Source organism: Brachionichthys hirsutus, chromosome 14 (genome assembly GCF_040956055.1).
Source record: "Brachionichthys hirsutus isolate HB-005 chromosome 14, CSIRO-AGI_Bhir_v1, whole genome shotgun sequence".
NCBI lineage: Eukaryota > Metazoa > Chordata > Actinopteri > Lophiiformes > Brachionichthyidae > Brachionichthys > Brachionichthys hirsutus.
The window spans coordinates 257870-271007 of record NC_090910.1 but is presented as its reverse complement, the minus strand read 5'-3'; the positions used below and the strand labels follow the sequence as shown (position 1 = coordinate 271007).

Genomic DNA, 13138 nt, shown 5'->3' with positions numbered 1-13138 from the left:
TACGTGATTCCTGACAGTACTAAGTACGAGACAGCTACACGTGTAATACGTGATTCCTGACAGTACTAAGTACGAGACAGCTACACGTGTAATACGTGATTCCTGACAGTACTAAGTACGAGACAGCTACACGTATAATACGTGATTCCTGACAGTACTAAGTACGAGACATCTACACGTGTAATACGTGATTCCTGACAGTACTAAGTACGAGACATCTACACGTGTAATACGTGATTCCTGACAGTACTAAGTACGAGACAGCTACACGTATAATACGTGATTCCTGACAGTACTAAGTACGAGACAGCTACACGTATAATACGTGATTCCTGACAGTACTAAGTACGAGACAGCTACACGTATAATACGTGATTCCTGACAGTACTAAGTACGAGACGGCTACACGTGTAATACGTGATTCCTGACAGTACTAAGTACGAGACAGCTACACGTATAATACGTGATTCCTGACAGTACTAAGTACGAGACAGCTACACGTATAATACGTGATTCCTGACAGTACTAAGTACGAGACAGCTACACGTATAATACGTGATTCCTGACAGTACTAAGTACGAGACAGCTACACGTGTAATACGTGATTCCTGACAGTACTAAGTACGAGACAGCTACACGTGTAATACGTGATTCCTGACAGTACTAAGTACGAGACAGCTACACGTATAATACGTGATTCCTGACAGTACTAAGTACGAGACAGCTACACGTGTAATACGTGATTCCTGACAGTACTAAGTACGAGACAGCTACACGTATAATACGTGATTCCTGACAGTACTAAGTACGAGACAGCTACACGTATAATACGTGATTCCTGACAGTACTAAGTACGAGACAGCTACACGTATAATACGTGATTCCTGACAGTACTAAGTACGAGACGGCTACACGTGTAATACGTGATTCCTGACAGTACTAAGTACGAGACGGCTACACGTGTAATACGTGATTCCTGACAGTACTAAGTACGAGACAGCTACACGTATAATATGTCCTGTCAGGTCGGTTTAAGCAAACAAAAGGCCTCTTGAGGGAATTTGAAGGTATTTTCAACATATGGTGCAAAAGGACTTTCTTTGTGCGTAGAAAGATAAAATGCAATTAATGAACTCAAAATAAGCATATAAATAAAAACATTACCAAACCAACATCATAGTTTTGAAAAGAAAGAAAAGGTTTCTTCCACTTCTGTCTCCACAACGGGAGCATGAATTCTCAGTCCTATCAATACATTCTTGATCAGGGCCTCCTGCCACAGATCAAAGAGTTGAAGCTGGCCTGAAAATGGGGCAATAAGACAACAACCTAAACATTCCAGCAAAACTGCCATGGAATGACTTGGAAAAAAGACGATTCACCCTTTGGATTGTCCGTGTCCAAGTCCAGACCTCACTCATTGAGAAATCTTGCACAAATTATATATTGATATATATAGATATATTTATATACCGTATTTTCACGACCATAAGGCGCACCTAAAGTCCTTTAATTTTCATGAATGACCTTTTTGCGCGGTGCGCACTTTATGTGGCGCACGGAGCTCAAGAATCAGTCCAAATGTTTTAGTACGACTTTGGTAAGAGACGAAGCCGCAACGCTAGAAGGACTGTTGGAGCGTTAGGGCTGCCGTAGTGATGCGTACCGGTGCTGTCCTTCACCATAGTATTATGGTCTGGAGCCTCGCGGAGTGATACGTACCGGTGCTGTCCTTCACCATAGTATTATGGTCTGGAGCCTTGCGGAGTGATACGTACCGGTGCTGTCCTTCACCATAGTATTAAAGTCAGGAGCCTCGTGGAGTGATACGTACCGGTGCTGTCCTTCACCATAGTATTATGGTCTGGAGCCTTGCGGAGTGATACGTACCGGTGCTGTCCTTCAACATAGTATTATTGTCAGGAGCCTCGTGGAGTGATACGTACCGGTGCTGTCCTTCAACATAGTATTATGGTCAGGAGCCTCGCGGAGTGATATGTACCGGTGCTGTCCTTCACCATAGTATTATAGTCAGGAGCCTCGTGGAGTGATACGTACCGGTGCTGTCCTTCAACATAGTATTATGGTCAGGAGCCTCGCGGAGTGATACGTACCGGTGCTGTCCTTCACCATAGTATTATTGTCAGGAGCCTCGTGGAGTGATACGTACCGGTGCTGTCCTTCAACATAGTATTATAGTCAGGAGCCTCGCGGAGTGATACGTACCGGTGCTGTCCTTCAACATAGTATTATGGTCAGGAGCCTCGTGGAGTGATACGTACCGGTGCTGCCCTTCAACATAGTATTAAGGTCAGGAGTCTCGCAGAGTGATACGTACCGGTGCTGTACTTCACCATAGTATTATGGCGTGCTGACGAAGCGGAGTTTCAACTCGAGGCTGTCGGTCCCGCAGCAGAACACGGGAATAGAGCAGCAGCGAGAGAATCCAGCATTAATGAATCAATGGAGGAAGAGGAGGAAGCAAGAAGAAGACCTGCAGCAACTCGGCTCCTGAGATCTGCGACTCCGTGCACGCCGATCTCACCGATACGGTCTAAATCATATGTGTCAAACTCAAGGCCCGGGGGCCAAATGCGGCCCGCCACGTAATTTTTTGTGGCCCGCGTGAGCTGTGTGCAGACATTTGTTGAACTGATTTTAATCTGTAAATGGGGTTTTAATGGTAAAATAAAATATTTGTTATGAAACAAGGCGAGACGCTTCTGACACTGTCTCATTGGACCACTCAGCAGGAGTCCAGTCCCTTTTGTCTTCAGCCCAGGCGAGACGCTTCTCACCAGGAAGACGGCAGCTGGAACCCGTGTCCTGCATACGTCTGTGCGTGCTGGTTCTTGAAGCCCTGACTCCAGCTGCAGTCCACTCTGTGAATCTCCCCCACATGTTTAAATGGGGCCTGTTTGACAGTCCTCTCCAGGGTGCGTTGTCCCTATTGCTTGTACACTTTTTTTCCACCACATCTTTTCCTTCCCTTCAAGATTCAATATTCTTTATTATCATTATGCGAACATAATAAAATCGTGAGAAGGCCCACGGCTTAAGGCACACATCATAACATAATCAAATCAGAAACTAAATTCTCTCTCTTAAAGAAACAATATATATACACACAAAGAGAATATATATACACAAAGAGAGTGAGAATCACAGGCAGTAGTGCAAAAGCAGCAGCACAGCAGGGCCGGCATAAAGTGTCCCAGATCACTACAAGGGAACGACTGCTTTCACAGCTCGGGGGAAGAAGCTGTTCCTGAGCCTCGCTGTGCTGCTTCTTATTGTCCTGAACCGCCTCCCTGATGGGGGCGGGACAAACAGTCTGTGGCCCGGGTGGGTGGGGTCTGTGGCGATGCGTCTGGCCCTCCTCTGGACTCTGGAGGTGTAAACAGAGTCCAAATCAGGCAGACGGTGACCCACAATCCCCTGAGCTGTCCTCACCACCCGGGATAGGTCCTTCCTGTCCTGCGCCGTGCAGCTGCCGTCCCACACGGTCGCACTGAGACACAGGATGCTCTCTATCGTGGCCCGGTAGAAGTCTTCAAGCAGCACAGACGAGAGTCCAGCCCGCTTCACCTTCCTGAGGAAGAAGAGCCGTTGCTGGGCCTTCTTCACCAGGTGTCTGGTGTTGAGTGTCCAGGAGAGGTCAGAGGAGATGTGGATGCCCAGGAATTTAATGTTCTCCACACGCTCCACTGCTTCCCCTCGTATGCACAGGGGGGCGTGTTCAGTCTTCCTGGACCTCCTGTAGTCCACTATGACCTCCTTGGTCTTGCTGGTGTTCAGAACCAGGCTGTTCCTCGAGCACCACAGCATCAGGTTCTGGACCTCCTCTCTGTAGTGGGTCTCATCGTTGTTGGAGATGTGACCCACCACGGTGGTGTCGTCAGCAAACTACACAACCATGTTTGTGGAGTGGATGCAGAGCAGTCGTGGGTGAAGAGGGTGAAGAGAGCAGGGCTGAGAACGCAACCCTGGGGGGTCCCAGTGTTCAGGATCAGAGGGGAGGATGTGGTGTCTCCTATCCTCACCACCTGGGGCCGGTTGCTGAGGAAGTCCCTGACCCAGGAGCAGAGCGGTGGAGACAGTCCCAGGCTGTGGAGCTTCAGAGCCAGCATGTCCGGTGGGACGGTGTTAAAAGCTGAACTGAAGTCCACAAACAGCATCCTGACGTAGGTGTTAGGCTGCTCCAGGTGAGTCAGGACCGAGTGCAGTGTCAGCGAGACGGCGTCCTCCGTGGAGCGGTTCCCCCTGTAGGTGAACTGCAGACTGTCCAAACCAGCAGGGACGGCGTCCTTGATGTGTTTAAGGAGGATCCTCTCGAAGCACTTCATCACGACGGGAGTCAGAGCAACAGGGCGGTAATCGTTGAGGCAGGAGACGGATGATTTCTTGGGTACCGGCACAATGATGGAGGACTTAAGGCAGGCAGGGACGGTGGACAGCTGCAGGGACAGGTTCGCCTCTCTATTATTGTGCCTGGACACCGAGCTCTGTGAACAGCCAGCCTCTTTAGCATTGACCTTGTGCAAGGTGTCAATGGTTGTCTTTTGGACAACTGTCGAGTCAGGAGTCCTCCCGAGCTCGTAACCCAAATCACTCGTATGTCAAATACATTTTTTCCATATAAAATAACTGAAAACAATAAAACCCTTTCCGGCATCTAAAAACATTCAAATCAACGTTGATAACGGAATTTAAAAAACAATTCTATGTAGATACACACACACAAAGATACAATAAATGATGTTCAGTATTACTGTAATATATTATTACTTTATGAGTATTACTTTCAAGACAGATGGTAGCGCTAACGAGGGGGGAGTTTGACGGGACGGAGGTACTTTATACCGTAATTGTACCTTGCATGTACACTTACACAAACGTAGATATTATAATATAATACAAGAACACAGAGGTATATAATAATTATATACCTCTGTGTTCTTGTGTTTAAGTTTATTCTTGTCGCCGATGTACTCTGCTCCTACTGGCGTGCCGAGTCGCGGTCACGTTGATCGATAATGTCGTGCTTCATCTCCGTCGTGGTCTTGCTTTATTCTTCTCACCACTCGCTTTCTTTGGACCCATCACTTATCAGGAATACTCACAGATACAGCCAGAATCAGGTCAATACTGCAAACACAACACAGACCAGGACGGGAGGTCTCACGCCGACTCGTTCTCACGCCAACTCGGTCTCACGCCAACTCGTTCTCACGCCGACTCGTTCTCACGCCGACTCGGTCTCACGCCGACTGGTTCTCACGCCGACTGGTTCTCACGCCGACTCGGTCTCACGCCGACTGGTTCTCACGCCGACTGGTTCTCACGCCGACTCGGTCTCACGCCGACTCGGTCTCACGCCGATTGGTTCTCACGCCGACTCGTTCTCACGCCGACTCGGTCTCACGCCGACTGGTTCTCACGCCGACTCGTTCTCACGCCGACTCGTTCTCACGCCGACTCGTTCTCACGCCGACTCGGTCTCACGCCAACTCGTTCTCACGCCGACTCGGTCTCACGCCGACTCGTTCTCACGCCGACTCGGTCTCACGCCGACTGGTTCTCACGCCGACTGGTTCTCACGCCGACTCGGTCTCACGCCGACTGGTTCTCACGCCGACTGGTTCTCACGCCGACTCGGTCTCACGCCGACTCGGTCTCACGCCGATTGGTTCTCACGCCGACTGGTTCTCACGGCGACTCGGTCTCACGCCGACTGGTTCTCACGGCGACTGGTTCTCACGCCGACTGGTTCTCACGCCGACTGGTTCTCACGCCGACTGGTTCTCACGCCGACTGGTTCTCACGCCGACTGGTTCTCACGCCGACTCGGCCTCACGCCGACTCGGTCTCACGCCGACTGGTTCTCACGCCGACTGGTTCTCACGCCGACTGGCTCTCACGCCGACTGGCTCTCACACCGACTCCGCCTCACGCTGACTCCGCCGCCCTTTTGTTTGTTTCTTGTTTGTAACCAGTGACAGAATCAGTACAAAAGTGTGGTTTACTTTTCAAGTGTTTAAGCCAATGCTTGTTGACGAGACGTATTCATCCCACATGTCATGTTTTCACAGATGGCATCAGGAGAATGCAATGAAGATACTGAAGTGTACAACATAACATTAAGTACCGGCGATGAACTCACACTAATGGGCCAGGCTGAGATCCTGTATGCAAAGCCCTCCAAAGAAAAATCAAGATTCAACACCATCTTTAAGAAGATCGGGAAACTCAACTCCATCAGTAAGATTGGTCGAGGCAAGATGCCTTGTTTAATCTGCATGAACCATCGAACCAATGAGAGCATCAGCCTGCCTTTTCAGTGCAAAGGCAGGTTCAGCACCTGCAGTCCATTGGAGCTTCAGATGCAGGATGGGGAACACACCATCAGAAGCATCGTGGAGAAAAGCCGTCTCCCGGTCAGCGTCACAGTTCCCAGCAGTCCGCCCCGCAATCAGCATGACCTCCACCTTATTCGCGAGGGTCATCGCTACAAGTTGGTCAACATTCAGACGAAAACCGTGGTTGTGTGCTGCATACTGCGAAGCAGCAAAATCATCCCCGTCCATTTTCCTTTCCACTTGGCTATGCCTCGGGTTATTATTCCCGAGGAACTGCTGCAGGGAGAGTTTTGGCTAGATACTATGGTGCATCGCTGGTTCTCCTTCTGCCAGGAGCAGTTCGACATAGAGGACTATTCTCGTGCTGTCAGGGATGTGCGGACAGACTGGAATGATGATGGTAAGAGCCCGATGCAAAGCGGTGGGAATGGGAGTTGCAGTGGAAGCAGCTGCACCTCCGATGGGTGTCCCAACCACGTGCATATTCCCAGCTCTTTAACGTACGCCCGGGAAGAGCTGACCCAGTCCTTCCACCGACTGTCTGTGTGCGTGTATGGCAGCAACCTGCACGGCAACAGCGAGGTCAATTTGCAAGGCTGTATGACACTTTGTGGAGACTGGGCTCTTCTGCCCTCTGATTGCGTCCCCTCGGACTCTGGAGAAGGTGATCATCTTTTCCCTGAATTGTTGGACAGCACAAATCAACAGCCATCCCTCAACAAGTCGGACGTTGCCTATGAGGAACTGTGGTTGGACCACTTGAGCGGTCAGATCCCCAAACCTTCAGCAGGCTGTGGTCCAACAGTCGCCCTGTCGTATGCAGTCGGTGAAGCGACCAGCTCGGATGCGTCGCTGACGCCTCCGCCGGTCCCACCCAAGTCTGAAGCTGTGAGTACAGTCTGCTAGCCTTACCGTTGTGACTTTAAGCAAACCTTTTGAGGCCATCTGGCTTCACTGACTGGTGAATGTCAGTTCTTTCAGAGTCCATTGCAGGTAAATGCAGACCATAAATTACATTTGCAGTGGGATCCTGGAGTTTATTGCTCAAAGCAGTGTGCTGACGCATTTCGTTGGTTGGAGGGTTTTCTTTCCTTTTCAATGTCATTAAATATTTTAGGTGAAGGAAGAATGTCGTCTATTGAATGCCCCGCCGATTCCTCCGCGAAGTTTGAAACAGACGCCGAAGCCGCGGCAACAAGAGATTCGCTCTCCCAGCCCAACCCTCTCCTATTATTCCTCTGGTCTCCACAACATGTAAGAACTGAAACGTGTCCCAAACACGACATCAGTAACAAGGAAGCGATCAATTCAGACTGTGTGTGATGGTGAATGTATTTATTAGATAGAATGTTAGAGTACAAGTACAGTCACACAGTAGCATGTATTACAGTACAAGTACAGTCACACAGTAGCATGTATTACAGTACAAGTACAGTCACACAGTAGCATGTATTACAGTACAAGTACAGTCACACAGTAGCATGCATTACAGTACAAGTACAGTCACACAGTAGCATGTATTACAGTACAAGTACAGTCACACAGTAGCATGTATTACAGTACAAGTACAGTCACACAGTAGCATGCATTACAGTACAAGTACAGTCACACAGTAGCATGTATTACAGTACAAGTACAGTCACACAGTAGCATGTATTACAGTACAAATACAGTCACACAGCAGCATGCATTACAGTACAAGTACAGTCACACAGTAGCATGTATTACAGTACAAGTACAGTCACACAGCAGCATGTATTACAGTACAAGTACAGTCACACAGTAGCATGTATTACAGTACAAGTACAGTCAAACAGTAGCACATATTACAGTACAAGTACAGTCACACAGTAGCATGTATTACAGTACAAGTACAGTCAAACAGTAGCATGTGTTACAGTACAACTACAGTCACACAGTAGCACGTATTACAGTACAAGTACAGTCACACAGTAGCATGTATTACAGTACAAGTACAGTCACACAGCAGCATGCATTACAGTACAAGTACAGTCACACAGTAGCATGTATTACAGTACAAGTACAGTCACACAGTAGCATGTATTACAGTACAAGTACAGTCACACAGTAGCATGTATTACAGTACAAGTACAGTCACACAGTAGCATGTATTACAGTACAAATACAGTCACACAGCAGCATGCATTACAGTACAAGTACAGTCACACAGTAGCATGTATTACAGTACAAGTACAGTCACACAGTAGCATGTATTACAGTACAAGTACAGTCACACAGTAGCATGTATTACAGTACAAGTACAGTCACACAGTAGCATGTATTACAGTACAAATACAGTCACACAGCAGCATGTATTACAGTACAAGTACAGTCACACAGTAGCATGTATTACAGTACAAGTACAGTCAAACAGTAGCACATATTACAGTACAAGTACAGTCACACAGTAGCATGTATTACAGTACAAGTACAGTCAAACAGTAGCATGTGTTACAGTACAACTACAGTCACACAGTAGCACGTATTACAGTACAAGTACAGTCACACAGTAGCATGTATTACAGTACAAGTACAGTCAAACAGTAGCATGTATTACAGTACAAGTACAGTTACACAGTAGCATGTATTACAGTACAAGTACAGTCAAACAGTAGCACATATTACAGTACAAGTACAGTCAAACAGCAGCATGTATTATAGTACAAGTACAGTCAAACAGTAGCATGTATTACAGTACAAGTACAGTCAAACAGTAGCATGTATTACAGTACAAGTACAGTCAAACAGTAGCACGTATTACAGTACAAGTACAGTCACACAGTAGCATGTATTACAGTACAAGTACAGTCAAACAGTAGCACGTATTACAGTACAAGTACAGTCACACAGTAGCACGTATTACAGTACAAGTACAGTCAAACAGTAGCATGTATTACAGTACAAGTACAGTCAAACAGTAGCATATATTACAGTACAAGTACAGTCAAACAGTAGCATGTATTACAGTACAAGTACAGTCACACAGGAGCATGTATTACAGTACAAGTACAGTCAAACAGTAGCATGTATTACAGTACAAGTACAGTCACACAGTAGCATGAATTACAGTACAAATACAGTCAAACAGTAGCATGTATTACAGTACAAGTACAGTCTAACTGTAGCATGTATTACAGTACAAGTACAGTCACACAGTAGCATGTATTACAGTACAAGTACAGTCAAACAGTAGCATGTATTACAGTACAAATACAGTCTAACTGTAGCATGTGTTACAGTACAAATACAGTCTAACTGTAGCATGTATTACAGTACAAGTACAGTCAAACATCCTGTCTAAGAGGAGCATTTCTAAAAAGCCCTTGCGGTCTTGTTTCTGTTGAAAGTCCTTCGTACATAAATCATCCACAATTAACAATACAAATAAAAATGATAAAAATAAAACATAAAAATAAAACCAATATTCGATAACTCAATTGATGCAAAGTAACATCAGAACACCGGAGCGAGGTGTGGACTGGGAAACACCGGAGTGTTTCCCAGTCCACACCTTTGTGTCGGAATACTGTGAAATCTCCAGTCTTTAGTTGAAATGTTAAACAATTCAATTCAATTCAGTTTTATTTCTATAGCGCCAGATCACAACAGGAAGTCATCTCAAGGCACTTTAGAGGATTAGCAGGGAAAGACAGAACCCAACTTGACCCACAAGAGCAAGAACTCTGGAGACGGAGGCAAGGAACACCTTTCCTTTAACAGGCAGAAACCTTGGACAGAACCTAGGCTCATGGTGGACAGCCATCTGTCTGACCGGCTGGGTTGAGAGAGAGAGAGAGGGAGAGAGAGAGAGACTAAAGAGCTGCTATATAAAGCTATAAATGCTAATGCTAGCGATATAAAGCTATAAATGCTAATGCTAGCGATGGACATCAGCGCTGAGGGACACAGGTCCAGGTTCTGCAGCACCACGGACAGAAGGACCTGAAAGAGAGAGAGGGACAAACAGAGGGAGAGAGAGAACAAGACTACAGGAAGAGAGAGAGATTACTGACATATATTTATAACATGAATAATCAGATAAAGAGGGAGGAGCTCAGTGTGTCATGATGTTAAGCCACCAGTGCTGCCTAATGACAGCATATTGATTATATTGATTACTGCATTGATTAGTTATAAACTTTGTTAAAAAGGAAAGTCTTTAATCTACTCTTGAACATAGAGATGGTGTCTGTCTCACGAACCAATCAGGGAGCTGATTCCACAATAAAGGAGCTTGATAACTGAAGCTCCGCCCCCTGTCTGCTCTTGGAAACACTACAATGCATGTTTGTGTATTTCTCTCTTCAGTAATGGAGCGTGTGAGCAGGAGGCAGCCGAGCCGTGTCACTGGGGTAAATCCAACGCCACCGGGCCGGGTGCCGCCCTGCCCAGCAGCAGCCCGCCGGCCGATGCAATGGCGTCCAGGCGCTCTTGGCCAAACAGCTTCAGTGGACGAGAATCACGCAGCATGGATGAATGTCTGCCAGCCAGCTGCCGAAGCTACTACAGTTACCCAAGAAAGAGATCCCCGAGCACGGCCAGAAGCTGCAGCTCCAGCCTGGTTGACTTCGATGGCCGGGAGCGTGCGCTCTGCAGGAAGGACTTCAGGTTGGAGGCAGCGGCGCTCAGTCGGGTTTGCACCAAATCTTTGAGTTGCAATTCAGAAATGCACAGAGAGCGGCCAGTGGAGGAATCTAAGACGAGACAGAGCCTCTCTTGTCCCGTCTTGCCACCAAGAACATCAAAATCCAGCAGCATTAAGACGGGCACAGACGTAATGTCGGGATCCGTCTGTGGCGCCGAGCAGGGAAGTTCGAGCTCGCAATCTGAGCCGAGAACGAGGGAGGTGCCTTCAGCCTCCGGTGCGTCCGCGTCTCACGCTGCTCCGTGGCGGCCCCCGTCCAGCCTGGCTGGCCTCTCCATCGAAGACGTGTCCAAATCTCTCCGCTTTATTGGCCTGCCAGATGATGTCGTCTCTCTTTTTGTGTCGGAGAAGATCGATGGGAATTTAATCCTGCAGCTCACGGAGGAAATCTTGTCCGAAGACTTCAAGCTAAGCAAACTGCAGGTGACAAAACTCCTGCAGTTCATAAATGGGTGGAGACCCAAGATCTAGCTAAACGGCGTGTGACGCTAACGCCTGGATTCAGGCAGGAGAATCACGCCTTCAGTATATTTGCTCTGCAGCAAGCCACGAGTCTCACGTCTGTTCAGGGTTCGATGGGTAGCGTGGCCCCCTGGAGGCCGTGACTGGACTGCTACTAACCGGCTACTTGGTACTGTTTGACCCGACGCCGTCAAGTATTTGTGCCTTCACACAAATCGTAAGCGACTCCAACAGATAGAGGTACCGGGCCTCAAAGAATAACTCGTTTATAATATTTATTAGCATCTAAAAGGTGTTTTATTTTGAAAAACGACCGCATTTTCTCCACCGTAACAATCGCCTGTGAATGTTCATGCTTTACGTGAGACGTTACTAAAATCAGACGTGAACTAGCGAAAGCGAATAAAAAACAAACGTCTCTGGAGAGCGTGTTTGCTAATGGGAGAGTCCAACTGAGGAAGAGGAGGAGGAGGAAGAAAAGACTTAAAACACGCTTTATCTACAACAGCTGATCAGCTTCATTAGTGAGACAACGAAGGGTTAAAAGCTGCTTCAGAAGACCAGAACCCTGAAATAAAAGACCAGAACCCTGAAATAAAAGACCAGAACCCTGAAATAAAAGACCAGAACCCTGAGATAAAAGACCAGAACCCTGAAATAAGACAAGAACCCTGAAATAAAAGACCAGAACCCTGAAATAAAAGACCAGAACCCTGAAATAAGACCAGAACCCTGAAATAAAAGACCAGAACCCTGAAATAAAAGACAAGAACCCTGAAATAAAAGACCAGAACCCTGAAATAAAAGACCAGAACCCTGAAATAAAAGACCAGAACCCTGAAATAAAAGACCAGAACCCTGAGATAAAAGACCAGAACCCTGAAATAAAAGACCAGAACCCTGAGATAAAAGACCAGAACCCTGAAATAAAAGACCAGAACCCTGAGATAAAAGACCAGAACCCTGAGATAAAAGACCAGAACCCTGAAATAAAAGACCAGAACCCTGAGATAAAAGACCAGAACCCTGAGATAAAAGACCAGAACCCTGAAATAAAAGACCAGAACCCTGAGATAAAAGACCAGAACCCTGAAATAAAAGACCAGAACCCTGAAATAAAAGACCAGAACCCTGAGATAAAAGACCAGAACCCTGAAATAAAAGACCAGAACCCTGAGATAAAAGACCAGAACCCTGAGATAAAAGACCAGAACCCTGAAATAAAAGACCAGAACCCTGAAATAAAAGACCAGAACCCTGAGATAAAAGACCAGAACCCTGAAATAAAAGACCAGAACCCTGAAATAAAAGACCAGAACCCTGAGATAAAAGACCAGAACCCTGAAATAAAAGACCAGAACCCTGAGATAAAAGACCAGAACCCTGAAATAAAAGACCAGAACCCTGAAATAAAAGACCAGAACCCTGAAATAAAAGACCAGAACCCTGAAATAAAAGACCAGAACCCTGAAATAAGACAAGAACCCTGAAATAAAAGACCAGAACCCTGAAATAAAAGACCAGAACCCTGAAATAAAAGACCAGAACCCTGAAATAAGACAAGAACCCTGAAATAAAAGACCAGAACCCTGAAATAAAACACCAGAACCCTGAAATAAAAGGCCAGAACCCTGAAATAAAAGACCAGAAC

General features: G+C 46.8%; 1 protein-coding gene across 1 annotated transcript in view; it reads left to right on the top strand.

The window, feature by feature from the left end:
- garem (GRB2 associated, regulator of MAPK1) overlaps positions 1–11496 on the top strand; it is a 33518-nt gene extending 22022 nt beyond the window's left edge. Inside the window, exons 4-6 of the mRNA XM_068748084.1 lie at positions 6093–7247; positions 7477–7613; positions 10689–11496. Of these exons, the coding sequence (XP_068604185.1) occupies positions 6093–7247; positions 7477–7613; positions 10689–11496 (2100 nt within the window). The remainder of the gene's footprint in view (positions 1–6092; positions 7248–7476; positions 7614–10688) is intronic.
- The last annotated feature ends 1642 nt before the right edge of the window (positions 11497–13138 follow it).